This window comes from Plecotus auritus (genome assembly GCF_963455305.1).
Source record: "Plecotus auritus genome assembly, chromosome: 11".
Taxonomy (NCBI): Eukaryota; Metazoa; Chordata; class Mammalia; order Chiroptera; family Vespertilionidae; genus Plecotus; species Plecotus auritus.
Window position 1 is genome coordinate 625,697 of NC_137777.1, and position 27,016 is coordinate 652,712.

At 68.9% G+C, this 27,016-nt stretch overlaps 2 protein-coding genes across 10 annotated transcripts; both read left to right on the forward strand.

Annotated features, from left to right (window-relative positions):
* The first annotated feature begins 122 nt into the window (after positions 1-122).
* On the forward strand, positions 123-11,598 carry PUF60 (poly(U) binding splicing factor 60). 4 transcript variants are annotated; one of them, XM_080646992.1, is made up of 12 exons: positions 171-303; positions 4,275-4,358; positions 6,321-6,416; positions 6,528-6,617; positions 7,414-7,464; positions 9,434-9,595; positions 9,669-9,761; positions 9,903-10,116; positions 10,223-10,413; positions 10,550-10,685; positions 10,870-11,105; positions 11,196-11,598. In XM_080646992.1, exons 1-12 carry the CDS (start codon positions 280-282, stop codon positions 11,493-11,495), a joined length of 1,677 nt encoding a protein of 558 aa, XP_080503118.1. In that variant the 5' UTR covers positions 171-279; the 3' UTR covers positions 11,496-11,598. The 4 variants fall into 4 exon arrangements, with proteins under 4 accessions (XP_080503119.1, XP_080503118.1, XP_080503121.1 ...); XM_080646993.1 differs by lacking the exon at positions 7,414-7,464 and having other exon boundaries at positions 123-303; XM_080646994.1 differs by lacking the exon at positions 4,275-4,358 and having other exon boundaries at positions 213-303.
* Positions 11,599-12,009: 411 nt separating this feature from the next.
* SCRIB (scribble planar cell polarity protein) lies at positions 12,010-26,849 on the forward strand. 6 transcript variants are annotated; one of them, XM_080646118.1, is made up of 37 exons: positions 12,010-12,465; positions 13,501-13,618; positions 13,801-13,879; positions 13,971-14,060; positions 14,155-14,211; positions 14,301-14,364; positions 14,451-14,525; positions 14,591-14,735; positions 14,997-15,115; positions 15,404-15,603; positions 15,736-15,902; positions 15,983-16,113; positions 16,201-16,332; positions 16,921-17,076; positions 17,488-17,862; positions 18,441-18,503; positions 18,907-18,996; positions 19,519-19,596; positions 19,946-20,263; positions 20,346-20,426; positions 20,502-20,756; positions 20,967-21,077; positions 21,149-21,442; positions 21,525-21,701; positions 22,391-22,498; positions 22,580-22,627; positions 24,052-24,114; positions 24,461-24,544; positions 24,687-24,794; positions 24,894-25,053; positions 25,132-25,261; positions 25,351-25,536; positions 25,666-25,808; positions 25,884-25,921; positions 26,048-26,122; positions 26,331-26,382; positions 26,466-26,849. In XM_080646118.1, the coding sequence occupies exons 1-37, from the start codon at positions 12,307-12,309 to the stop codon at positions 26,609-26,611; spliced, it is 4,875 nt and encodes a 1,624-aa protein (XP_080502244.1). In that variant the 5' UTR covers positions 12,010-12,306; the 3' UTR covers positions 26,612-26,849. The 6 variants fall into 6 exon arrangements, with proteins under 6 accessions (XP_080502244.1, XP_080502242.1, XP_080502246.1 ...); XM_080646116.1 differs by having other exon boundaries at positions 22,391-22,627; XM_080646120.1 differs by lacking the exon at positions 26,048-26,122.
* The last annotated feature ends 167 nt before the right edge of the window (positions 26,850-27,016 follow it).

The following is a 27,016-nucleotide window of genomic DNA, read 5'->3' on the forward strand; positions in this document are numbered from 1 at the left end:
GCCGGGCAGGGAGCAGCACGGCTCCGGGGACAGAGGAGGAGTCCCCGGCCCGCCGCGCGCGCGCCCGCGACGCAAGCGCCCCGCCCCGGGCCCGCCCCTTCCGTCGGCTCCGCCCCACTCCGGAAGCGCGAGCCTTTCTCCTTCCACGTCACTGGCGTGAGGACCTTTTATCGCGATAGTTCCGTCTTTCCTCGAAGGCCTTCACCAACCCCTACATCGCGCGAGACCGCGCAGGGAGCTGGAGCGGGCGGCGCGCGCGGCGGCCGCGACGGGCGCAAGATGGCGACGGCGACCTTAGCTCTCGTAAGTAAGCTCCCGGCGACGCGGGGTTTCGCTCAGCTGGCGGGCCGTCTGCCCGGCCCAGGCCCCCCGGGGACGCGGCGGTCGCTCTCGGGCCCTCGCGGCCTCAGGTCGCGTGAGGCGGGGGCGGAGCGGGCGCGAGGCGGGGGCTGAGCCGCGGCCGCAGCTTCCGGCCCGCGGACGGCTGCTTCCGGCCGGAGGGCCGCGCGGGACCCAGACTGGGGCGCGTCTTGGGGGCTGTGCAGCGCGCCGAGCCCGGCCCCTTCGCAGGGCGCCCGTCAGGCCCCGGCGAGCCGCAGCCTCGGGGCGGAGCTAGGCGGCCGGTGTCCCCCTCTGCCTTCGGGGTGCGCCCGTGGCCCCGATTAGGGGGCGGAGTGCCTGGGAGAGGTGGCGTTCCTCCTCCCGCCTGTGTCAAGAGGGTGCCGGGCGTGCGGGGCGGGGTGAGGCCCCGCGGGGAGGGTGGCCTGGGCGCCTCGCATCCAAAGCTGGACCTGCTCTCCGCTGATGCTCTGCGGGGGAGTGTCACCCGCAAACGGGCTCCGTCCTGTGGGCCCCACTCGGGAAGGGAAGGACGTGTTCTCTCGTAATGACTTTGCCCCAAGCGCTGTGCGAGGACTTGGGAGCACAGCGGGGCCCCGTTCGGGCTATGATGGGCCCCAGAGATCAGTTCCCACCCGCATGCCTTATCCGGGGCCCAAGGGAGCCATGCTCAGGTGGTGTGGGCGCCACGCAGGGGGACCCTCCCGCTCCGCTCAGGGCTCCCCCTCCTCTCGGCCACGGAGCGATTAGCGTAGGCGGGAACCCTGCTCACACTCACCTCCCCACTCGGCTCAAGTCCCCGACCCCCTCCTGGACCCTTCGCCGGGCACTGCTGTCTGGCGATGCTCCGCTTACCTGTCCCCACCCCCACCCAGAGCGATGCGGTGGGTCTGTTTGAGAAGGCATCCTGTGCAGGTGGCTGCAGCCTGAGCTGGTCGGGGAGGCATCTGAGGGTCAGGAGGTGCAGGTGCTGAGGCTGCCTCTGCCAGGGCAGAAACTGACTCGCAGGGAGCTGGGCTGCAGCTAACCTCCTGTCCTCCACCCTGCCTGCTGCCTGCTGGAGCCACCGGAGCACGTGACCTTGGTGAAGGGGAGTGAGAGAAGAGTGAGGGTCAGGCCTGGGGACCATCCTAGCAGCAGTCAGAGTTGAGTGGTGACGGAGAGGGAGGCCGAGACATGGCCCGAGACTCCTGGGAAGGTGTGGGAGGAGGCGGGGACGTGGGTGCCTGTGCCCCCCGGCCATCTGCAGAGCAGGTAACTACCAAGCCCCGGCCTGGGGGACCCCAGAGGCGGGAGCCGGCAGCACCTGTGCTCACCGGGACCGCAGTGTGATGGGGCTTAGCTCAGCTGTGGCATCATCGTTGAGGTGGGCGTGAGCGAAAAGCTGCCTCACATCCCTCCCCATCTGCTCCTCGGTCCCCGCGCAGCCCTGCCCGGGCTGTGGGCATGCCTCCTGTCTGCTTCTGCTGGGTGTGCAGGCCTGGCTTGGCACTGGCGAGGGCCGAGCAGGGGGAAGGCAGCAGTGCTGTCTGAGCTTTGACACTGGACTTCGTGGACAGGGACTCTCTTAGGTACTCCACACGCACACGCACACGCACGCTAACTCGCTAATTCTCACGCCAGCCCCAGGAGACAGGCCTGAATTCAGAGCCTGAGGCCTGGGAACGTTCAGTATCTACTTCACTCGGGGTTTTCTGGTGGAATCTCGCTCAGGCTGCTGACCGGGGGCAGGGCTGGAGTTTGGGTCCCATAACCTGGGGCTACACTGCCTTCCCGAGGGCCTCCGCCTCCAGGCGCTGCTGTCTGGGCATGGGGCTGTGACCACAAAGCCCTCGGACTTGATTGCCAGAGGACAGCCTGTGAGGAGCTGTGCTGACACAGGACGGTGGCTTCGGGTCTCAGTGTCTGCTTACACCGGAACCCTGGGCGTTTATTTAATAACTTTTATTTTAATTTTATTTTTTAAATCACCTGAGGATATTTTCCCCATTGATTTCTAGAGAGGGAGGGAGGGAGGGGAGGTGGAGAGAGGGAGAGAAACATTGACATGAGAGAGACACATCGATTGGTTGCCTTGAGCTCAAGCCCCAACCAGAGCCCAGGATTGAACCTGCAACCCGGGGATGTGCTCTTGACCGGGAATTGAACCTGTTGCCCTTCGGGCCAGAGGCTGATGCTCTAACCACTGAGCAGGCCAGCCAGGGCAATTTTTTGTTGTTTTTTAAATTGACTTTAAAGAGGGGAGGGGGAGAGAAAGAGAAACATCCATTTGTTGTTCCACTTCTTCATATATTCCTTGGTGGTTTCTTGCACATGCCCACATTGGGGCTCGAACCCACAGCCTTAGCATATCAGGCGACACTAACCGCCTGAGCTGCCCAGGAGGCCTGGACACTCCTGTCGGATGGGAACTGACCCGTATGTTGTGTGTTGACGCGGAGAGCCCAGGACCAGTTTGTTGACCACTGGCAGCACGTTCACTCTAGTACAGAGGTGCTGTCCTGTTCTTTACGTTCGCTTTTAGATTTCGTTTCCCAGTCACAGTGTTCCGGGTTAGTTTCAGGTGCACAGCACAGCGGCCCGGAAGGCTCTTCCCAGACTCCTGCCTTCACCTGTCCTGGTCCCTGTGCCGGCCTCACGGGGACGGGGCGAGCAGGAAGCTGTTTATAAGCGCTCCCTCCAGCTGGCCCTGCCGGCGGGTCGGCGGGTCTCAGGGCTGGACGCTTGCTGTGGGCCTGGAGGGCAGCCTCTGCTCTGGGTGTGCTGGGGGCTGTCGGGGGGCTTGGTGGGGTCTGACTCTGACTTCAGGTCCAGCTGTCATGCACCCTGGGTGGGCTCCTGTCAGAGAGGGTCCCCTCTCCTTTGACTCTAGGACGCCATTTCGTCCCAGCAGTGGTGCCGGGTTCAGAGTGGCTGCAGGCGAGGGGCAGGGCTGGTTAGCCCCAGCTCAGTACCACTGTCCGTGCCTCCCGTGCAGCCTGGCCTGTGCTGCTGTCCCTCCTTTGAGGCTAGAGTGTCTGAGACACGTTACGGCTGAGTCATCCCAGGCTCTGGTGTTGTGTGTGCACAGGGCTCCCAGCGTGGGCATGGCCGTCCTTGTTCCTAGGTGTCAGGGTCTCATCCTTGAGCGGGGGGACTGCCTTCTGCTCTTGGTTCCCGCTGTGCAGCCTCAGAGGGGAAGCAGGCCTCAGGGCCCTTCACCAAGGCCCCCGCTCCTCAACATCGCCTGTGTTCTGACCTTGCTTGTCTTTGTCCCACCACCCTGCTCAGCCATGGGGGGCACTGCCTTCCATCACTCTTCGTGGCAGGGTTCCGTGGCCCCGTGAGTGTAGGCTAGGGCTGTGACCAAGCTCTGAGCTGCCCTCTTTAGAGGGAGACGGCCCTGGACTTTTGACTGCAAGGGGAGCTCTTGCACGTGCAGGCCCCTGCTTGGCCCTGCATTCAGAAGACACCTCAGAGGGTCTTCAGGAGGGGCCTGGGCCCTGGTTTAGGCAGAGCCTGTGGAAGGCGTTGGACTGATGCTAAGCTGTGGCCGGCCCAGGCGTGTGTGCAGAGTGCTCGAGAGGTGCCCTTGTCCTGCTGGCAGGACAGGAACTGATCTTGAAGACCTGAGCTGCGTGGCCAGAGGGTAGAGCTGCCTTTCCTTGGCTCTACCCCCTCTACCCTTCCCCTCCTGGGGACTTGCTGCCAGCTGGGGGCTGCCCCAGATTGTGCTGTGGTTTGTGCCAGGGCCCTGGGCAGCTGGAGGAATGGGCAGGGCGGAGAGGAGGAGTGTCAGAAACGTTCAGGGCCAAGCCAGCGCTGGTCCCTTCCTGTGCCCCTGCCCATCCTCCCTGGCTCGCCGGGGGAGCTCAGCCCTTAGCTGGGGAAGGCGAGAGGGCCTGGGTGGGTGGGTCTTGTGACTGTCCATTACAACATCTCCTTCCTGCCTGCAGCAGGTCAATGGCCAGCAAGGAGGGGGGTCCGAGCCGGCGGCGGCGGCAGTGGTGGCAGCGGGAGACAAATGGAAACCGCCACAGGTACTGACCTTAAGCATCCTCGCCCTCAGGCCCGCCTGCCCGCCCGCCTGCCCGCCCGCCTGCCTGCGTGTCCCTGGGCCCAGAGAGAAGTGGCCAGGGCGGGGCAGGAGGAGCCAGGCACTCCTCTCTCCTTCTGGGCAGTGGCGCCTGTCCTGCCCCTGACCCCCAGCCTCAGGCCTGGCCCTGGCTTCCCTGTCCCTGCTCTCCCCGAGCATCCACCTGCTTCTGTGGCGGGTCGTAGCTGTGCGTGTCTCCAGACACTAGGCAGATGGTGACGTTCAGGTCGGGCTGCATCTCAGCCCTGTAAGCTCCGAGCCACTGATGTGCAGAGGGTGACGCGCTGTCCAGCCGTGCAGGGAGCTGTTAAGAGTACAGACTTCCATTTCCGGTCTAATTTAAATAAAACAACAAAGCAGAACACCGTGCAAGCCAGAGCACGGGTCTAGACAGACTCTGGTCTCGGTGGTGTGGGCAGATGGGTCCTGCTCCGGCGCCTGGCCCTCGGCAGGGGCCTGTGGGAGGTGGAGTGGGCCTGTGGGAGGTAGGGTTCTTGGTGCTTCGCCATGGCAGCGCCTGCCTCCAGGGGCTCCAGCGGGGCCTCAGCAGCGGGGCCAGGGGACTGTTGGGGCTGGGCCCTCCTGGGTCAGTCGTCCCCGCCCCCTTGGGGAAGGGCTGAGGAATGCAGCCTGCATCCTGGGAAGTGATGGGGCTGCAGCTGATGGGCCAGGGGGCCAGGGGGCCAGGGAGTTCCTCCAACCAGCCCTCCCTGGCCCTGGCGGGCTATGCAGGCAGCCATTGGTCGTGAGAGAAGGGCCCTTTGTTCACCGAGACAAAGAGGAGATTGAAAAGTTTCTAAGGGGCTCAATGGGGGCTGGCATCAGTGACAGCCCGCTCTAGCTGCAGCCCCTGGCTTTGGGGCCTCTCTCCCACTAAGGAGGCCTGGGCTGGGGGCCCGCTGGTTGCCAGGGGAGCGGCCTCCTGCCCTTTCACCTGTGCTGGTCAGGATGCTGGTTCTGGGGTTGGATCAGCCAGCCCCTTCCTGACTCCTCTGTTCCTCTGTCCTTGATCGTCACTCCTGTGCTAGGACCTGCCTCTCTTCTCTGCTGTCCCTCCCGAGGCTGCATGCCCAGGGCTCAGAGCCCCCCCGGAGGAGCCAGCCCCTGAGCTGGTGGGCAGGCGGGGGTGCTCTGACGCCCGACGCCCACCCTCTGCTTGGTCTGGTGGCTGTCCTTTTGCTCACACGGCTGTGTTCTTCCCTCTCCCGCAGCCTAGAAATGGGTTTTGACAGGAACGTAAACATGATCCTAGTAGCTTCTGCTCTGGCCTGCAGCAGGCTCTGCCTGGGCCCTGTGCTCATCTGCAGGTGCTGGAGGGTGTCCGGTCCTGTCCCTCCTGGTGGGTCTGCGTCTGCTTCTCCCCGGGGCTAGCCACAGCCAGGGCAGAGTTTGGCAAAGGCAGGCGCCTCCTCTGGGCCATGTGCAGGGGTGGGGGGTGGAGCGCTGCACCAGGTGGGCCCTTCCCACACGTGCTGCTGCAGTGGTTCCTGGAACTCCTCCCCCGCAGGGGAGCGGAGTTTGGCCATCTGGGGCCATGACCAGGTGGCTGTTGGGGTGAGGAGCCCTGGACCCTCCAGAGCCCCGACCCTCCCCTTGTTCTGGAGGACAGCCAGGGCCGACTCTGGCACGGGACGGGACGGAGGTTCTGGAGTCAGGCTGGCCCCTCCTGCCACTTGCCACCGGTCTTGGTGGCTGCTGAGAAGGCCATTGTGGGCTGGGCTCTGCAGTTGCTCCAGGTTGGTCCAGGGCCCCCAAGGTACCTGCTGCCTCGGTGTACGTCCTGACCACGGTCCTGGCGAGACTGCACCAGGCCATGCGGGCCCGTGTGCTAGGACCTGTGTGCTCCTGGGTCCACCTGAGGGAGGCCTTGAGCTTGTTGCTAACACTTCCCTGCTCCCCCCACTAGGGGACAGACTCCATCAAGATGGAGAACGGGCAGAGCACAGCCACAAAGCTGGGACTGCCTCCTCTGACGCCCGAGCAGCAGGAGGCCCTCCAGAAGGTGAGAGTGTACCTCCCGGGGCTGGGTGGGCACGGGGAGCCCCTGGGGTAGAGGAAGGCCCGTTTGCCCACAGGCGGGCCCCCCAGTGCTCCTCACCGCGTTCTCCCCCAGGCCAAGAAGTACGCCATGGAGCAGAGCATCAAGAGTGTGCTGGTGAAGCAGACCATCGCGCACCAGCAGCAGCAGCTCACCAACCTGCAGGTGAGCCGCCGCCCGCCCTCCTCACCCCTCCACCGCCTCTTCCTTCTTTTCCTCTCCTGCGCCTGTGGCTCCCCACCAGGTGTGTGGTCTCGGTTTCTCAAGGACTCCTTCTGGGGACGCCTGGGTTCCTCCCCAGCCATGAGTAACCACCTTATCCGCCTGTTGAGCACCCATGGCCCCTCCCGCCCCTTCTCTGTAGCTCTGCCCGCTCCCCGAGCCAGCTCCTCTTCTCGGACTTCAGACTGTTGCCTCAGGTCGCCCCGCACCCGTGCCCCCCGCTGCACAGCTGACGGTGCAGCACGTAGGGGCGTTCCTCCCTGCCCCGTGGCCTTGGATAAGAACGGTCAGGCTCCCACCCCTGCAGCGAGTCCAGACCACACGGGCTGGGGCCCAGGAATGAGGACAGGCTGGGGCGCCTCCATAGGGCCCTGCTTTAGACCTGTGGCTGGACGCTGCGATGAGGCCAGGCGAGGCCGACAGGTGCCTGGGCCTTGAGCCCCCGCCCCTGCCCAGCCCCAGACAGTCACACTGCCAGGCGATGCCTGGCTGTTCCCTTCCTCTCGCTCCCCTCCCTTCCTTCTGCCCCGGCCGGCCAGGCTGTGGGGCGGGGCACCTGGGGCTCTGAGGCCCCCCTGGGCAGGTGCCGGCAGCCGCCAGTGGCCGGCCATGTGGGAAGGCAGGCGGGCCTCTCGGCAGGGCGGGGACTCCGGGCCTTGCCGCTGTCTGCGTGAGGTGTGACAAGAGCGGGAGACTGCTCGGCTCCAACAGACTGAACTCTGTCTTTACTGTCTTTCAGATGGCAGCAGTGACAATGGGCTTTGGAGATCCTCTCTCACCTTTGCAATCGGTCAATAGAAATGCTCACTTCTTCCGGGGCTCATGTCCTTAGTCAGGGCTAGAGGGGGGCAGTGCAGCCGCGTGCTGGGGACCTTGCTCCCCGAGCCGGCCCTGCCCGCCAGCTCGGACGAGCGCAACAGAGCGCCAGGCGTGGCGGGGCCAGTGGTGTGGGCGGGCACCCACCTGGGACCGCCCCGGGGAGGCCTCCATCTGCTCTGAGGGTCAGGTAACTGCGGAGGGCAGCCGGCCAGGAGGGTAGGTGCCCACGCCTGGCCCACCTGTACCCGTGCCACCTCCACACACAGTGCACCGCCCAGGCCTCCAGCTCCGCCAGTCTCCAGGCTGCCTTGGCTCCTGGGTTGGGGTCAGGCCCTGAGAAGAGAAGGGTCGTAACTCATGGCCCCATCAGACCCTGGAGGGAGGATGGATGGACAAGGTGGGGGCTGGGGAACCCGAGCAAGCAAGAGAGGGAAGGGCAAGAACTTGGGCCTTGGGCCTGGCTGTGAGCAAGGGGTAGAGGGCCTGCGGCCAGGGAGGAGGTGGTAGCCTGGCCTTGGCTGCCATGGCAGAGCAGGCGGAGGAGGCCAGGGACCCCTCTGGGAACATGGCCCTTTCTCTGGGGGCCATTCCTGGGCATGCTGTTCTCACAGGGTAGCAAGGTCCTGTCCTCATGGGCCAGGCAGACGCAGTGCCTTCTGGGAAGCGTCTGTCTGTGGGAACGTCAGGGAGAGGGTCTTCGCCCACCTGCTTGGGGAGCTCCCACTGAAGAGGGACATGCTTCTGTCTTGGGGGACTCTGAGGAGGAACAGGTGGTTTCATGTCTCAGGTGCCTAGTGAGAGGGTCATGGTTCCACCTCTGGGGTCCTTGGTCTCCACAGGGAGCCTGAGGCCGGTGTCAGGAGCCCAGTTGGAGGAGGGGCCCAATTTGGGGGGAATTCCTTCTTTAGGGGAGCTGCGGACCTTGTTTTTAGGTCCCTCCTGGAGGGGGGGATGCCCGGCTTACGCTAAGCTGGAATCTAAAGAAGGAAGTGGGCCTCTGGTTGTGGGGACTTGGTGAGGGTGAGGGACACCCTGTTGGTGGAGAAGCTAGAGCCAGGGCCCCACCATCTTTGCCTGCCCTTGGCTGTGCTCTCTTCCCCGGGGCCCAGCTCCTCTTGGTGGCCCACTGCTGTGGCTCTAGGCACCCCCTGCCTGGCACATGGTGTCTGAGGTGGCAGGAATGGGAACCCTTCCCTGGGGGTGTGGGAAGTCACCAAGCACAACGGCCAACTCACCCCAGTGCAGAGGCAGTGTCTGCCCTGGGCCTGCCGGACCTGTCACCTCCTGATGCTCCTGGGGCCAGGTCCTCTGGGTGCAGGGGTGGGCTCCAGGCAGCTCTTTTGTGAGGGGCTTGAGGCACGGGGGTCTTGCAATCGCTGAGCCCCTGCCTGAGCTGGCCCTGCACAAGTAGCTATTCTTCACTCTCTCTGCAGGGAGCCCCCAATCTGGGCTCCTGACCTTCCCTGGGGTCTCTTCTGGGCGCCCTGCCTTGTGTCCCCCTCTTGCCTCCACACCAGTGGGTCCTTCCAGCTTGGATGGCTCCCCTTCCCTCTTCTGTTGGAACACTTGGTCAGGACCCCAGGAGGATCTCCCAGCCCAGCCCAGGTTTCCTGGCCTCTAGGCTGGAGGGGTGGGCTGGGTGGGAGGGCGCACAGCCCTGCCTCCCAACCACCTGTCAGCTTTGCTGCCAGTCTGCCCAGGACCTGGGCGGGCCCGGGTGTGTCCGTGTCCTGCCTTTGGGCCTGGTCTTCCTTCCTGGGGTAGGGTTCTGCGGACCCTCACCACCCTGTCTGCAGGGCTGAGCCTGCACCACGCTGCTGCGTGGGGAGCCCTCACCACAGTGGTGCTGAGTGGGTGGGCCAGGAGGGGCGTGGGCTGCCCAGCCTCCTGCCACCCCGTCACAAGCCAGTGGCACTCTCTCCCCTTGTGTCCTGCTCCAGATGGCAGCTCAGCGGCAGCGGGCACTGGCCATCATGTGCCGGGTCTACGTGGGCTCCATCTACTACGAGCTGGGTGAGGACACCATTCGCCAGGCCTTTGCCCCCTTCGGGCCCATCAAGAGCATTGACATGTCCTGGGACTCGGTCACCATGAAGCACAAGGTGAGATTTGTTCTGCCCTGCCCCACCCCCCACCCTGGGCTATCCAGGCCTAATGCTACATCCCTGTGTCCAGGGCTTTGCCTTTGTGGAGTATGAGGTCCCAGAGGCTGCGCAGCTGGCCTTGGAGCAGATGAACTCAGTGATGCTGGGCGGCAGGAACATCAAGGTGAGTGCCAGGGAGGCGGGCCCTGGGCTGATGGGAGATATGCTCTGTCCAATCACCCAGGAGATGCAGTCGCCCTCCAGAGGCCTGAAGTGGCCAAGCCTTGGCTGATGGACGGCTCTTGGTCCCCTGCCTCTCCCCCAGGTGGGCAGGCCCAGCAACATAGGGCAGGCCCAGCCCATCATAGACCAGCTGGCAGAAGAGGCACGTGCCTTCAACCGAATCTACGTGGCTTCTGTGCATCAGGACCTGTCAGATGATGACATCAAGAGCGTGTTTGAGGCCTTTGGCAAGATCAAATCTTGCACGCTGGCCCGGGACCCCACGACCGGCAAGCACAAGGGCTATGGTTTCATTGGTGAGATTGGAGAGGCTGAGGCAGGGCCTGGGCCGGGGCCGGGGCTGGGGCCCACCCCACTTTGTGGCCCTCATTTGTGGCCCTCATTGCTGCTCCTGCCCTGCAGAGTATGAGAAGGCCCAGTCGTCTCAAGATGCCGTGTCTTCCATGAACCTCTTTGACCTGGGGGGCCAGTATTTGCGGGTGGGCAAGGCCGTCACGCCCCCTATGCCCCTGCTGACACCCGCTACTCCTGGAGGCCTCCCGCCAGCTGCTGCTGTGGCTGCAGCTGCAGCCACAGCCAAGATTACAGCTCAGGTGAGGGCCAGTAGTCGTATGGGTTCAGGCCTGGGCAGCAGGCCCCCAGTGCCTTGGGGACTGACTGGCTCTCCGGGTGGTGTAGAGTGGAGGCAGCCGGACTTGGGACTCAGTGTGGTGGCCTTTTTGGTTGCAGGAAGCAGTGGCCGGAGCAGCGGTGTTGGGTACCCTGGCCACACCTGGACTGGTGTCCCCTGCACTGACTCTGGCCCAGCCCTTGGGGGCTTTACCTCAGGCTGTCATGGCTGCCCAGGCCCCAGGAGTCATCACAGGTGAGCCTGAGTGGGTCAAGGCTCCCTCCTTCCCCTGCCCCGCTCCTCTGGGCTCACTCCCCCCGCTGCCCTCAGCTTAGGGGCCTACAAACTCCAGGCAGGCCAGCCATGGTGCGTGGTGCTGTGCTCCTTCCTGAAGGATGGAGGTGGGGAGTGACTGCTGGACCTGGTGTGTTTGCTGCAGGTGTGACCCCAGCCCGGCCTCCCATTCCGGTCACCATCCCCTCTGTGGGAGTGGTGAACCCCATCCTTGCCAGCCCTCCGACGCTGGGCCTCCTGGAGCCCAAGAAGGAGAAGGAGGAGGAGGAGCTGTTCCCCGAGTCCGAGCGGCCGGAGATGCTGAGTGAGCAGGAGCACATGAGCATCTCTGGCAGCAGCGCCCGCCACATGGTCATGCAGAAGCTGCTCCGCAAGCAGGAGGTGGGGGGCAGGACGGGGCGGGGGGCGGGGGGCGAGGTGGGGGAGGAGTGTGCTGTGGTTCAGCAGCGCTCAGCTGTCATCCCCCCACAGTCCACAGTGATGGTTCTGCGCAACATGGTGGACCCCAAGGACATTGACGACGACCTGGAGGGGGAGGTGACGGAGGAGTGCGGCAAGTTCGGTGCCGTCAACCGCGTCATCATCTACCAGGAGAAGCAGGGCGAGGAGGAGGACGCGGAGATCATCGTCAAGATCTTCGTGGAGTTCTCCATGGCCTCTGAGACTCACAAGGCCATCCAGGCCCTCAATGGGCGCTGGTTCGCCGGCCGCAAGGTTGTGGCTGAAGTGTATGACCAGGAGCGTTTTGATAACAGTGACCTCTCCGCGTGACCTTGGCCCCATTCCCTGGACTTGCACTTGCTCTTTTTTCCTCTGGGTTTTGTAGTGTCTCGGCCTGCCCCGCGCGCATAAAGTGCAGATGCTGCTGGCCGGAGGCCATGGTGGTCCTGTGCTTCTTGGCTGGGGGAAGGGCAGGCCCCGGGCTGAGGGGGCCTTGTGGGGGGGGGGGTGGTCACTGAGCTCACAGGGCCGGTTATGGGAAGAGGGCGCCGGCCTGGATCAGTGATCAGGGGGCCAACTCCGCGGAGGAACCGGACGGGTGGAAGGTCTAGGCGAGGTGGGAGGAAGTCTAGGGCCCGCACACCTCTAGCCACCGCGGACTTCAGTTCCCATCGTGCCTTGCGCCCAGGACGGGAGCGGGGCTTCCCAGCAGGCTGTGCGCGGAGTCGCTACGGGTCCTAGGAGGTGCCGGCGCCGCACAGCCTTGTGGGGTTTGCAGTCCCGGCGGCGATGGGCGGGCCTCGGCTTCCCGGCGGGCTGCGCGGCGGCCGGCGGTTGTCGGCGGGGCAGTCCGGCGAGTAGCGGCGGCGGTTCCGGCTGCGGCACAGTGGCGGGCGAGCGGGTAGGGGGCCGGGCGGGATGCGGGGCCGCCGCCACCTTCGCCGACTCCTGAGAGTGTGAGTGCCAGCCGGGCCGCGCCCCCTGGGGGACCGAGCGTTCCGAGCGTTCCGGGCGCGGGCCGGGCCCAGCGCCGTGCAGCCCGGCCGCCCCCGCCCCTCCTGCCGTCCGCGCCGCCGGGCGCTCATGCGGGCCCAGCCCCGCCCCCCGCCCCTGCCCGCGCCCGCGCCGCGCCGCCCGCACCATGCTCAAGTGCATCCCGCTCTGGCGCTGCAACCGGCACGTGGAGTCGGTGGACAAGCGGCACTGCTCGCTGCAGGCCGTGCCCGAGGAGATCTACCGCTACAGCCGCAGCCTCGAGGAGCTGCTGCTCGACGCCAACCAGCTGCGCGAGCTGCCCAAGGTGAGCCGCCGCGCTCGCAGGCCGGCCGGCCGGGCGGGGCGCCTGCAGCCGGCCCTGCTGGTTCTCACCGGCCGGAGCCCCACCCCGCCGGCCTCGCCCTCCTCGCCCCGCGGCGCCGGCACCAGGTGGCAGCGGTCATCAGGTGCCTGCCTGGGGGCGGGATGGTCACCGCGCCAGAGGAGCCGCAGTGAAAGCCGGGGGCAGCGACCGTGGAGGCAGATGCGGGCGGAAGGTGAAAGTGAACCTGGCCCTGCTGGCGCTCACTTGCCGGGCGGCGCTGGAGGTGGGGTCCGGCCTCTCGGGGCTGCCTTCCTCCTCCCGGGCCCCGGGGAGGGGCAAGCAGCCCCCACAAGGGGCTTGTCCCTGGCAGCCTGCCCCGTGTCCACCGCCTGCTGCTGTTGTCCCTTCAGGTCAGCTTGTGCTCGTTCCCACAAGGCTCCTCTGCAGCGAGGCTAAAGGAAGCGCTCAGGGGATTTCCTTTTTGGAGGCAGGGTGCTAAGTGGCCTGGGGCTGCGGGCCAGAGGATGTGGCTCCCGTCCGGCGGTGGACGCCAGGGCTGCTCGCAGGTCTCGTTCAGGTGCCCAGCTCCCTGCAGCCCCTGCACACAGCTCCGCGGGCATGCGGCACTGCTGCCTCCACTGCTCTTCCCGGGGGCTGCCCGGTGCTGGCCTGGGCCTGGCCGGTGGCTGGAGTGCGGGGGGTGGGGGGGTCACTCAGGTGGTAGGTGGAGCCCAGAGGAACACAGGGTAGGGAGCCGCGAGGGCCCCGATGAGACGGGAAAGCGTGAGGCGAGGCGGCAGCAGCGGCAGCAGGGACCCCGTCTGAGGTGATGGGGAGGGACCCAGCATCAGCCACGCGTGTGTGCGTGTTCCCGCCTCGCTTTCCTGCTGCGGACGGGGCAGGTGGCAGGACCCTGGGCTCCTGTGTGGCCGGAGCGGGCAGAGGCCCGGGGGGACCTAGGATTTGGGAGCCGCGTCTGCTCTGGAGGGGCCTCTGCTCCAGAGCTTGCCCCCTGACCTCACCCCCTGCCCCCAGCCCTTCTTCCGGCTGCTGAACCTGCGCAAGCTGGGCCTGAGTGACAACGAGATCCAGCGCCTGCCCCCCGAGGTGGCCAACTTCATGCAGCTGGTGGAGCTGGACGTGTCCCGCAACGGTGTGGGGCCCGGGCGTGTGGGGTGGAGCCCGTGGGTGGCGGGGAGGTCGTGGAGCTCCTGGAGGCCGGGGGTGTCTGTGGTGTGGGGCCCCGGGCAGGTGGGGTGGAGCCTGTGGGTGGCGGGGAGGTCTTGGAGCTCCTGGAGGCCGGGGGTGTCTGTGGTGACCCCGCTCCCGTCACAGACATCCCCGAGATCCCCGAGAGCATCAAGTTCTGCAAGGCCCTGGAGATCGCGGATTTCAGCGGGAACCCCTTGTCCAGGTGCGTGGGGGCCCTGCTGGGGGGGTGGCCGTGCTGGGGGTGGGGGTCCCCCCCTGGCCTGCTCCTCTGAAGCCCCCCTCCTCCGGCGTAGGCTCCCCGAGGGCTTCACTCAGCTGCGCAGCCTGGCTCACCTGGCTCTGAACGACGTGTCCTTGCAGGCGCTGCCTGGGGACGTGGGCAAGTGAGTGCCCTTCGGCGGGGGGGTCTCGGCTCAGCCCTGCCGCCCCCTCCCCGCCAGCCTCGCCTCCTCACGCCCCACCCGGCCTCTCTTTCAGCCTCGCCAACCTGGTGACCCTGGAGCTCCGGGAGAACCTGCTCAAGTCCCTGCCTGCGTGAGTGGCCAGGCGCCCCGCTGGGGGCAGCTCGGGCCGTGCGCCTGACGCCGTGCACCTGACGCGACAGTCGCCCTGTTTCCGTGCAGGTCCCTGTCTTTCCTGGTCAAGCTGGAGCAGCTGGATCTGGGAGGCAACGACCTGGAAGTGCTGGTGCGGAGGGCGGGGCCGTGGGGGGGGCGCGGGGCGGGCCGGGCCGTAGGTGAGCCTCGCTTACTCCTTCCCCGCTGTTCCCACAGCCTGACACCCTGGGGGCCCTGCCCAACCTGCGGGAGCTGTGGCTGGACCGGAACCAGCTGTCGGCACTGCCTCCGGTGAGTGAGGGGCAGCCGCCCCGCCCCCGGCCCAGCCGGTGCCCTGACCCTCGCACCGCCCTCAGGAGCTTGGGAACCTGCGGCGCCTGGTGTGCCTGGACGTGTCCGAGAACCGGCTGGAGGCACTGCCCACGGAGCTGGGGGGGCTGGCGCTGCTCACAGACCTGCTGCTGTCCCAGAACCTGCTGCAGCGGCTCCCGGACGGCATCGGTCAGTCCCGCTGGGCACCTAAGGTGGCCCTCAGGGGAGCCAGGCTGCCGTCGGGTGGGGTGGCTGGGCGGGGCCCCCCAAGGCGCTTGGTGCTGAGTGGGGATGACGGCCGAGAGGGTGACCTACCCACAGAGCGGGCGGCCGTCTCCAAGGCGGAGGCGTGGAGGACGCGGGGGGGTAGGGAGGGGCAGGCTGTCTCCACTGAGTGGGCGCCTAGCCCCCACCCCACTTGGCCCTGTCGCCACGACACCCCAACCCCAGGTCAGCTGAAGCAGCTGTCCATCCTGAAGGTGGACCAGAACCGCCTAAGCGAGGTGACCGAGGCCATCGGGGGCTGCGAGAACCTGTCCGAGCTGATCCTCACCGAGAACCTGCTGACGGTAGGCCCGGCCCCGCACTGCGCCCTGCCCCGTCGGTTCCACAGTCAGCAGGGAGGCAGGGAGCAGGGGGCCCAGGCTGGCAGAGCAGGGGCCCAGGCTGGCAGAGCAGGGGCCCAGGCTGGCAGAGCAGGGTGGGTGCCGCTGTGACGGGAGCCAGGTGTTGGCTTGGGTGGGAGGCGGTGGGAGGAGGAGAGGCCAGACCCAGTGAGCGTCGGCCCCAGGGCCTGTGTCTCCCTCCTATCCCAGTGCGCTTCTGCCGACCTCTGACCCTTCTCCCACCCGGGCCAGGCTCTCCCCCACGCCCTCGGGAAGCTGACCAAGCTGACCAACCTCAACGTGGACCGGAACCGCCTGGAGGCGCTGCCACCTGAGATTGGGGGCTGCACAGCCCTCAGTGTCTTGTCCTTGAGGGACAACCGCCTGGCCATCCTGCCGCCCGAGCTCGCCCACACGGCTGAACTGCACGTGCTGGACGTGGCCGGGAACCGGTGAGAGTCCACTGCCCTGCCCCCGGGCTGACTGTGCCCCCGGGCTGACCGTACCCCCCGGGCTGACCCTGCCCCCCCCCCGCCCCCCCGAGCTGACAGTGCCCCCCGGGCTGACCATGCCGCGGCCCCCAGGCTGCAGAGTCTGCCGTTCGCGCTCACCCACCTCAACCTCAAGGCCCTGTGGCTGGCAGAGAACCAGGCGCAGCCCATGCTCCGGTTCCAGACGGAGGACGACGCCCAGACCGGCGAGAAGGTGCTCACCTGCTACCTGCTGCCCCAGCAGCCCCCGCCCAGCCTCGGTAGGTCGCTGCCCGCCGGCGGGAGACCAGGCGTGGGTGTGGCCTGGGCCAGGCTGAGCGAGCCCTGACGCTCCCCGCAGAGGACCCCGAGCCGCGGAGCAGCCCCTCTGAGAGCTGGAGTGACGCCCCCCTCAGCCGCGTCAGCGTCATCAAGTTTCTGGGGGCCCCCGTGAGCGATGAGGATGCTGAGGAAGCCGCCGCCGAGAAGCGGGTATGCGGGGACGTGGTTCCTGGGCCATGGGCCTGCGCCCCACCCCCTGACCCTGCGCTGCTCACCCTTCACCCCTGTGCCCCGCAGGGACTGCAGCGCCGGGCCACGCCCCACCCCAGCGAGCTCAAGGTGATGAAGCGGGGCGTGGAGGAGCGGCGAGGCGAAGCCTGCAGGCCTGGCCCCCGGCCGCCCTCGCCCTCGCCCTCGCCCTCGGAGGAGGTGCCTGTGGGGCCTGGTGCGGGAGGGGCCCAGGAGGGCAGAGCTAGTGAGGGTGGGAGGGGCAGGGGTGCTGGGGTGGGGGGGAACAGGGTGGAGGTGTGTGGGGCAGGAGCCGGACGACTCAGGCCCTGTCCGGGGGGACACAGGGGAAGGGGTCTGGGTCTGTGGGGTGGCACGCCCCTGTGAGTGCCCTGCGGCGGGCACAGGCGTCATCAGCTTCTGTGAAGGGTGCTGGAGCCCCAGGAGGGCTCGGGGTGCTCTGGGCCCCGGGGGCCGCCGGGAGGGCGCCCACAGGTTGTCGCGTGCTCGGCTCCTGTCCTGCACTCGACGCTGCCGCACCCACTGGGCTCTGAGGCTGCGTCCTCCTGGGAGCTGGTCCTGTGCCTGCTCTTCTGACTTCGGGGGGACTTGAGGGCCGTGCCAGAGGCGGTGGCTCCGGCTGCCCACAGTCCCGTTTGGAGGCCATGCAGCTTTGGGACACGGGGTGCCGAGAGCTGAGCCCTCCTCTCGGGCGGCTCCGAGGGGCTGGGGCAGGAGCGCGGGCAGGCGAGGCCTGGCCCGCGCAGTCTGACCTGCTGACCTCTGCAGGAGAAGCGGCTGAGCACCGGGTCTGGCCTGAGTGAGGACGCGCCTCTGCCCACCAGCCCCACCTCCCAGGGTGAGCCTGAGGGCCTGCCGGCCGAGGCAGAGGGCCCACGCCCGCCGGCCACCCCGGAGGAGGCCGAGGAGGAGGCCTATGAGGAGGTGAGGCCGCCTGGGGGAGGCCGCTTGCCTGGAGGGGACCCCTTCCTCCTCCCCCACAGCTGCCTGCAGGGCCATCAGGGCGCGGGGCAGGGGGGCCGGGGCGAGGGACTCCCCCACAGCTGCCTGGGTGCTGCCCTCCATGGTCACCCAGGCAGATCCCTGCAGACTGTCCCCCCAGACCTTGCCCGGGTCCTGACCGTGCTCCCGGCCTCCGGCCGCCCTGAGTCCTGCACAGGAGAGGAGAGGAGGGAGCCCCCCGCCCCCCCCCCCGGCCGTGTGCGCCCCCGGCCCAGTCCCCCTCGTCTTCACGCAGTAGGGAGCCCCAGCCCCCACCTGCTGCCTCCGAGGCGTGGGCAGCCCTGGCTCCTGGGGGTGGGGAGGGCAGGCTGCCCTCACGCTTGCCCCTCGCAGCCCACAGTGCGGTTCGCGGAGGACACCCTGCTGCTGCCCCCCGGGGAAGATGGCGAGAGCGAGGAGGGGCCCCTGGAGGCCCTCTGGGCCCTGCCTGGGCGGCAGCGGCTCACCCGCAAGGACACGCCTCACTACAAGAAGCAGTTCAAGGTCTCCAAGCTGCCGCAGCCCGAGGCCGTGGTGGCCCTGCTGCAGGGAATGCCGCCGGACGGCGAGGGCCCCGCGGGGCTGGGCGGCTGGCACAACGGCCCGCACACGCCCTGGGCTCCGCGGGCCGAGGAGGAGGGGCCCGAGGACGACGAGGAGGAGGCCATGGCGGAGGAGGAGGAGGAGGAGGAGAAGGAAGAGGCTGTGGCCTCGGTGCCCTCTGTCAAGGTGGGTCTCCGTTCACACCTGACCCGCTGCCGCCTCGGCACTGGTGTCCCTGTTGGTTGCCAAGCGCCCAGGTCTGTCGGCGCCAGTCTCAGCAGGCACGGCGGCAGCTCTGGGCTCCACGGAGGGACCCTCTCTAAGGCTGTGACGCCACCGCCCTCCGGGCTGGGCCCAGAGGCCCCCTCCCGCCCTGGTGGCCCCCTCGGCTGACCTGGCCGCTCTGCCTTCCAGGCCCGCCTCGGCTGGGCCTTCCCGCTGCCCTTCCTCTGGCCTCCGTGGCTCTCCTGGCCACACGGTCCTGCCTGCTCTCGGGCGCCCTGTGCCCACGGCACCCCGTTTCTGACACCTCAGCCCCCTACCCTGAGCTCGAGCATGAATGACGTGGTGGTAGCTGAGGGGCCTCGAAGGTCAGGCGGACGCCCAGGCCCAGCCCCTGGGGGCCTGGCTGGCGCGGGACCGGCTGTGCGGCTTCGGGAGCTTGGTGGGCTTTCCTTTGCTGCTGCTGCGGCGGGGCCGGGCCGGTGGCGGGCCGGTGGCGGGCCGGGCGCTCACCCGCATGCCTCGCTGGTCCTGTCCTGCAGGGGGTGTCGTTTGACCAGGCCCATAACCTGCTGATAGAGCCCGCTCGCATTGAGGAGGAAGAGGTCTGTACTGCCGCTCTGCTCCACGCCCGGCTGCTGCGCTGTCCTCCAGGGCTGCGGGCTCACGCACCTCCCCTCACTCCTGCCCAGCCCCCACCCCGAGAAGCCCTGCCTCCCCCCTGTCCCTGAGGGGCCCGCTGACCCTCTGGCCCAGGGGGACGGGCAGGGGGGTCTCGGCAGGTGTGGGCACTTCCTGCCAGCCACCCATCTGCGGGCCTTGGGCCTCATCACCCACAGGCGGGCGTCCCTTCGGGGCTGCCCTCCCCCAGCCCTGAGCTGCCACTCTGCCCAGTAACGCCCACCTCTTCCAGCTTCTCTCGGGCCTGAACCCGTGGCAGCGGTGCCCACGCAGAGGACGGGGCTGCCCCCTGCCCTCCCTGAGCCCTGCATGTCTCTCTGTTTCCAGCTGACGCTGACCATTGTGCGGCAGACGGGCGGCCTGGGCATCAGCATTGCAGGTGGCAAGGGCTCCACCCCCTACAAGGGGGACGACGAGGTGAGTGCCTCTGCCCCGCCCTCGCCCCGGCCCCGGGCACCCCCTCACCCAGAGCTCGCTTCTCCAATCTGTCACTTTATTGACTTCAGAGAGGGAGGGGGAGGGGAAGGGAGAGAAACACGAATGCTGAGAGAGTCACAGGGCGACGCTCAGCCACTGAGTCATGCCGGGCGGGCAGGCTTGCTTTTCGATGGGCGCTGCCCTCGCCCCTGCCTCCCTGCCCAGGAGACCTGCTCTCCAGCTGCTGGCCCGCCCTCCCGGGCGCTGGCTGCCGATCAGGACTGAACTCGGGCTCGTGGCGTCTGGTCTGAGGCCCATCGGAGGGCAGCACTGCCTGCAGGCCGGCGGCCAGGGCCTGCTTTAGGTCGATAACTTCCTGGAGGTGGACCCGTAGGTCAGGGGACCACAGCGGCTGGCGCCCAGCCTCTCGGGCTGTCCTGGCCCGCGGCTCCTCCCACAGGCCCGGGGCTGCCGGGCCTCCGCCGGTGCCGCCCTCGGGCTTAGCGCTCGCTCACCCTCCAGGGCATATTCATCTCCCGGGTGTCTGAGGAGGGCCCTGCGGCCCGGGCTGGAGTCCGAGTCGGGGACAAGCTCCTGGAGGTGAGTCACGGCCCCTGGAGGGTCCACACCGGCCCACACAGGCTGCCCGTCGGGGGGTGGGGCTCCGAGCACCAGGCCGGGCGAGAGGGAGCTCAGGAGGCCGAGGCAGGCCGGGGGGGCCCTGCTCCGGGACGGGCCGGGGCACGTGGCATCCCCGCGGATCTGGTTGGGAGTTTGATGCCTGCCCTGCAGCCCCTGCCCGGGCCCGGCCACCGGCCCAGCAGGCGTCAGGGCCGAGGGTGTCCAGGCAGGGCCGGTGCCGTCCTGGGTGGGACCCCAGGAGCCTGTGACCTGTGGGAGGGCCTGCAGGGCGAGGGCGTGGCCGGGTCTGACGCGCGGCGGTCCGCAGGTGAACGGCGTGGCCTTGCACAGCGCTGAGCACCACCAGGCCGTGGAGGCGCTGCGGGGGGCGGGCGCCACCGTGCAGATGCGGCTGTGGCGAGAGCGCATGGTGGAGCCCGAGAACGCGGTCACCATCGCCCCCCTGCGGCCCGAGGACGACTACAGCCCCCGGGAGCGGCGGGGTGGCGGTCTGCGCCTGCCCCAGCCCGAGGCCCCCGGGCCCCTCCGGCAGCGCCACGTGGCCTGCCTGGTGCGCAGCGAGAAGGGGCTGGGCTTCAGCATCGCCGGCGGGAAAGGCTCCACGCCCTACCGGGCCGGTGACACGGTGAGCGGGCGCAGGGGCAGGCGCTGGGACCAGGACCTCCGCGCCTGGCGCTCCTGGCACGCTGCCTCCCTTCCCTCCGCAGGGCATCTTCGTCTCCCGGATCGCGGAGGGCGGCGCTGCCCACCGGGCGGGCACCCTGCAGGTCGGCGACCGTGTCCTCTCGGTGAGTCGGGGCGCGGGCTCCCCGGCGTGCCTACCCCGCCGCCCCGCCCGGCTCCTGACAGCCACTCGCCCGCAGATCAACGGGGTGGACATGACCGAGGCCAGGCACGACCACGCCGTCTCCCTGCTGACCGCCGCCTCTCCCACCATCGCCCTGCTGCTGGAGCGGGAGGCGGGGGGCCCCCTCTCTCCCAGCCCCCCGCCACACTCCCCTGTGCCCCCCACTGCTGCCCCCACCACCGTGGTCCCTGCCACCCCCGCGGGTCCTGGGCCTCTGCGGCTGGCCCCCAGCCTGCTTGCCGCTGCCCTGGAGGGGCCCTATCCCGTGGAGGTGAGGACCCCCCGCCCCCCTCGCAGCCTTGCACGCCCAACAGCCGAGGTGGGAGGTGGGTGCTCACCCAGGACCCGGGCTCTGGCCCAGTGCAGCGTCCTCTCCCCGTGGCCCCACCCCGACACCTGGTGCCCTGCCCTGGGGCTGGGGGGGAGCCCCCTCAGCTGCTCTGACAGGTCGGCCCCACCCCCTCGCCCTTGGTGTCCCCAGGAGATCTGCCTGCCGAGGGCGGGGGGCCCGCTGGGGCTCAGTGTTGTCGGGGGCTCCGACCACTCCAGCCACCCGTTCGGCGCCCAGGAGCCTGGCGTGTTCATCTCCAAGGTAGGAGGGCCCCGGGCCTCTCAGGGTGGGCACCCGGCCTGGCGCTGAGCCCCGCACCGCCCCCCTCACAGGTGCTCCCTCGGGGCCTGGCTGCGAGGAGCGGCCTTCGGGTCGGGGACCGCATCCTCGCCGTGAACGGGCAGGACGTGAGGGAGGCCACGCACCAGGAAGCCGTCGGCGCCCTGCTGCGGCCCTGCCTGGAGCTGGTCCTGCTGGTGCGGAGGGACCCGCCGCCCCCGGGCCTGCGTGAGCTCTGCATCCAGAAGGCGCCCGGGGAGAAGCTGGGCATCAGCATCCGTGGGGGCGCCAAGGGCCACGCGGGGAACCCCTGTGACCCCACCGACGAAGGCATCTTCATCTCCAAGGTGAGGGCCTGCCCGCCGGTCGCCGGGGCGGGCGAGGGGCCGGGGCGGCCAGTCCTGAGGGGCCGGCCTGGTGTCCCGGCAGGTGAGCCCCGCGGGAGCCGCCGGGCGTGACGGCCGCCTGCGCGTGGGGCTGCGGCTGCTGGAGGTGAACCAGCAGAGCCTGCTGGGCCTCACGCACGCCGAGGCCGTGCAGCTGCTGCGCAACGCGGGCGACACCCTCACCGTGCTCGTCTGCGACGGCTTCGACGCCCCCGCCGAGGTCAGTGCCGGGCGCCTGCGGGTGGGGCGCTGGCCCGGGACCGGGTGGGAGCGGCGGGCACAGGCAGGCACCGGGCCGCGGTCTGGCCGTGCTCGTGACGTGTGGGGGCTTCGGCCCGAGGAGGACGGGCGTGAGCAGGTGGCCAGGCCAGTCCTCGAAGAAGAGGTTGAACTGCCTCCTCCAGGCGGGCACCTCCTGCAGGCGAGGCCATAGGCCAGGCCTGGGAGGCTCAGCCAGGCCCACGGCCGTGCCGGGCTCCTCGAGGGGCGCCCCGTCCACTCACCGGGACTGTCCTGCTCCTGGGGCGCCCAGCGGAGAGCTTGCTGCCAAGGCCTTTCCCAGGGCAGCGCCGGGGGCCGCAGGGGCCCGCTGGGCTCCGGGCCTGGCCCGCATCCTGGACAGCCAGGCTCTGCCCTCGGCGTCCCCTCCCTCTAGAGGCCGAGGCCATGCCGATGCGTCCTTGGCACCAGCTGAGTGGCTGTGCCCGCTGCGCCCCAGACTCGATGGCACAGTGACGCCCTCACAGCTGCTGCTCCTAGAGCCGCTGCAGGTCCGTCGGGACAGGCTTCCGCGTCCTGAGAGGCGCCACGCAGGCTCGGTTTCGTGTCACTACGCATGTGGCAGGGTCCCGGGGACGGCAGTGCTGCCGGTCGCCCAGGGGCCGCCCACACGCGTGTACTCGCCCCTAGGTGTCCCCGGGCGTCATCGCCAACCCCTTTGCTGGCATCAGCCGCCGCAACAGCCTCGAGAGCGTCTCCTCCATCGACCGGGAGCTGAGCCCCGACGGCCCCGGCAAGGTCAGCGCCGCCTGCGGCTGGCAGCCCAGGGCCGGGCAGCCCGAGGCCGCAGGTCCTGACCGCCGTCTGCTCTGCTCCCAGGAGGAGGAGCTGCCTGGACAGACGCCGCAGTGGGGACCAGAGGCCACGGTGAGTGCTGGGCCGTGGCCGCCTGCGCACTGGCCGGCTCTGAGCTCCGCGGCGGGTCCCCCCTGGGGGGCCACAGCCCGGGGGAGTGGGCAGCGTGTCCCAGACCCCGCTCCACGGTTCTCAGAGCTGCCCGCCTCGCGCCCCATCACAGACACAGCCCCTCCTCAGCACTGTGTCCACTCTGCTCCCAGGGCTGCGGGCCCAGCGCTGGCGGGTGCACAGGGTCCGTGTCCCCGTGCAACCTGTGCTCTGGCCTCTGCCCACCTGTTTGCTGGCCCCGTCCCTGCCTTCACTTGAGACCCCGAAGGGCCGAGCTGGGTGGGACCGCAGGCTCCTGTCCCGGGGCCAGGCTGAGACCGCGGGAGGCCCTCGCCAGAGCGGGCGGGGGTGGGGGACCGGGTCAGGGCCTGCAGGGCTGGAGCGCCGCCACCTGGCCTGGCGCGGGTCCAGTCCCCGTCACCGAACCACGCCGCGTGGCGGGGACTCCTTACACCTGGGAGGTGGGCTCTGCGAAGGCCTGGCACTCACAGTTGGGTGGGGAGGGCCTGAGCCCCCTGCAGACAGACGGAGCCCCAGACGGCTCCGGGCAGGGCAGAGGCCCCGGGGCCACCAGAGCTCCCAGTGCTGGTGGGACCGGTACAAGCTGCCACGTGGAGGACAGGCTGGAGCAGCTGCCGGGAGCTGTGGAGGCCGGGCGGGGGGGCCCAGCTGACAGCCGGGCTGGGGCAGACGTGGGCACTGGCAGGATGGACAGCCAGTCCTGTTCCTCCCAAGAGTATAAATAGCCCCCCAGAGGCTGTGTCCAACCAGCGCCACTGGGACCCCGAAGGACGTGAGTGGTGGGCGGGCGGGCGCCAGGGGTGCTGGCTGAGGGCCTCGGAGGGCAGGGAGACGAGGCTGAGGGGCTTCGCCTGGTTGCAGCCTCGGCCAGGAGCAGCCTGGAGCAGGAGGCCCCGGGGAGGTGGGGCCGTGTCCGCTGACGGAAGGGCACGCCGTGGGCCGGCTGGGATGGCCTCCGGGGAGGGCGGCTGTGGGACAGCACACGGGCCCCAGCCCGTACTCGGTCTTATTTCCTCTTGGTCTGTCTGTCTGTCTGTCCCCACCTCTCATGAAGCTCCAGACTGCCCACGGCCACAGACACCTGGGAGGCGGCGGGCAGAGCCGAGGCCCGGCCCTCTGTTCCCAGCAGCGTGGGGGCGGGGGGAGCCTGGGGGTCTCCAGGACACAGCCTTTTGGGGAAAAGCCTTGGCGCTGGCCAAGCAGTAGTCCAGGCCCATCTGGGGAACTCCCCGCCCGGGCTGTGGTCGGGTCAGGGCGCTGAACACCAGCCTCTGCACCAGGCAAGCACCCCACTCCCCAACCCCTTGTGGGCCCCCGGCCCTGCCTGACCCTCACCCCACTCACCTGGCTCCTGGCTCCTCCAGGGACCGCCTGGGGCAGCTGGAGGGAAGATGGCTGACGCTCCTCGCTCCCCCGGCCACCAGCAGGTGAGTGCCCACCAGGAGGGGTGCTTGTCCTCCTGGAAGTGGGCCCGGGGGCAGCACCTACAGGTGCACCTGTCGCTCTGGGAGGGCACAGCCCACGGCACCTTCTTGGCCAGACCTGACTGGCAATGGAGCAGGGAGCTCCGGTGGCCCTGGGGCCGTGGGGCTGGGTGGTCACGGCCTCCTCCCTGCCCCTGGCCCTGCCCCCCCCCCAGCCCCCGGTTCTGCTGCATGGAGACCTGGGCACCCACCCTGCTGCCATCCTGGCTCCATCTCTCTGTCTTTCCCCTCCATCCCCCACCCCTGACCTGAACCTCCGGTCCCTCCCTCTGGACCCTGCCCTTTGCAGACAAAACCCGGGGTGATCCAGCCACTGGCTCAGGCCTGGCCAAGGGGCTCCCCGGCCCCCAGGGGCAGAGGCAATTCCTGCTCTGTGAGTGCCCTGACCCGCGGGCCGGGGGGGTGGAGGTCGGGGCTCAGAGTCAACAGCTGTGGGCTGGGTGGGTGGTGGGTGGTGGGTGGTGGCTGGAGCCGGGACAGCTGTCCCAGCACAGCTCAGGAGAGCCTTCCCCCAGCCCCCCTCCCCACCCTCCCCGGACGAGCTGCCCTCGGATGTGAAGCGAGCCTACCGGACCTTCGCGGCTGTGCCGGGCCCGCACCCCCTCCAGGACCCAAGTGCCCAAGTACGTGGGTGCCGGCCCTCCCGCCCCAGCCGCGCATGCCTGTGGGGCAGGTGGGGTGCAAGTGAGGAGGAAGCCCGGCTCAGACCCCACTTCCCGCAGCCCTGCACGCCGGGCCCTACCGCCTCCCCCGAGCAGCTGTCCTTCCGCGAGCGGCAGAAGTACTTTGAGTTGGAGGTGCGGGTGCCCCAGGCCGAGGGCCCCCCAAAGCGCGTGTCCCTAGTGGGTGCCGACGACCTGCGGAAGATGCAGGAGGAAGAAGGTGAGCTGGCAGCTAGCAGCGTGGGGTGGTGCAGGGCCTGGGCGCCCCCACCCGTCTGACCCGCCACCCTGCCCCCAGCCCGGAAGCTGCAGCAGAAGCGGGCGCAGATGCTGCGGGAGGCGGCCGACGCGGGGCTCGCGGACGGGGAGGCCCCGGACAGCGAGGAGCCGGAGGACGAGCCTCCCTGGGCGGGCGCCCCTGCTGCAGGGTGAGGCCTGGAGGGAACCGCGCCTACTGTCCCCGCCCCCCCTCCCGGGCGCCCGCCCACCTGGCCTTCCTGTCCTTTCCCCGGCCCAGGCTGGTCCCCGTGTCCCCGTCCCCCCTGGGAAGCAGCGCTCCGGTGCGAACGGCCAAGGCTGAGCGGCGTCATCAGGAGCGGCTGCGCGTGCAGAGCCCGGAGCTGCCGGTGCCGGAGCGGGCCCTGTCCCCTGCGGAACGCCGCGCGCTGGAGGCTGAGAAGCGAGCCCTGTGGAGGGCCGCCAGGTGAGGCCCTGCCACCTGGCCCGGCCCCTGCCGCCCGCCCACAGGCCCCCCGCCATTGCCCCGCCCCGCCCAGCCCTGCCCCCCGCCATTGCCCCGCCCCGCCCAGCCCGGCCTCCCGCCCCTTCGCAGGATGAAGTCCCTGGAGCAGGACGCCCTCCGCGCACAGATGGTTCTCAGCAAGTCCCAGGACGGCCGGAGCAAGCGAGGGCCCCTGGAGCGGCTGGCCGAGGCCCCCTCGCCCGCGCCCACCCCATCACCCACCCCCCTGGAAGGTCCGTGTGCCCGAGGGGAGTCAGGCCTGTCCTGCAGTGCGAACCTCTCCCAACACCTATTTCTTGTCCCCCCAGACCTCGGCCCCCTGACCAGCGGCTCCCCGGGACGGCTGGTGAGGATCAGTTGCCTCCCCTTCCCCGCCCCCCTCCCTGCAGCGAGGGCGGGATCCAGGCTGCACCCCCCACCCTCTTCTCAGCTCTCCGCCTCTGCCTCTCTCCCCTCATGCTGTCCTCTCAAGGCCTTGTCTGGGAGGAAGTTCGACTACAGGGTGTTCGCCGCCCTGCCTTCTTCCAGGCCTGTCTATGACATGCAGGTACCAGGCGCCTGGCCCTTGTGGACAGGCCGGAGCTGCTGCCACCTCCACCTGGGCCTCCCCCAGCCCTGTCCCACCTCCAGCACCTTCCCTGTCTCTCTCTCTGGGGCCAGACCCGCTCCTTGGGTTGGGGCTTCCCCACCCAGGCTCGCTCGGGGGTTTCAGGAAGGTCCGGGCAGAGCCTGACCCAGCCCTTTCTCCACCACAGTCCCCAGATTTTGCTGAGGAGCTGAGATGCCTGGAGCCGTCTCCCAGCCCTGGTGAGTGGCCAGGCCAGCGTAGGGGGCGCCCGGGGCACCGGGCCCCTCCCTCCCTCACACACACCCCTGCCTCTGCCCGCCAGGCCTGCAGGAGGAGGACGGAGAGGTGGCCCTGGTGCTTCTGGGCAGGCCCTCACCGGACGCCGTGGGCCCGGAGGACGGGGCCCTGTGCAGTAGCCGCCGCCCCCTGCGGCCGGGGCGCCGAGGCCTGGGCCCAGTGCCCTCCTAGAGGGCCGGGTCCTTCCCCGGACTTGGGGTGGGGGCCCTGCCAGCACCAACACCACCCTGGCCCCAAGTCTTTTAACCTGGGTGTTAGCATTTTAGAGACCCCTCAGGAGTTCTGGCCACCGACTAACAGCCCCTCCCCAGCCGGGACCTCTTGGCAAGACTGTAACTAGTGATGTTTGTACAACCAAAGACTCTATTTTGTGGTTTAAGGAAAATAAAACTGACTACGTTTTACCTTCTGGCTGCCTGTCTACCCACCCACACCCACACCCACACCCTCTGCCCCTCCAAGGCTGGGGCCGCTGGGGCGGGTCACCGAGCTCCCAGGTCTCCCCCACACTCTGCTGCTCCCGTCTGGAGGGACTGGTTGGCCCGCCCACCTCCAGGCAGGAGCACCCCCAAATCC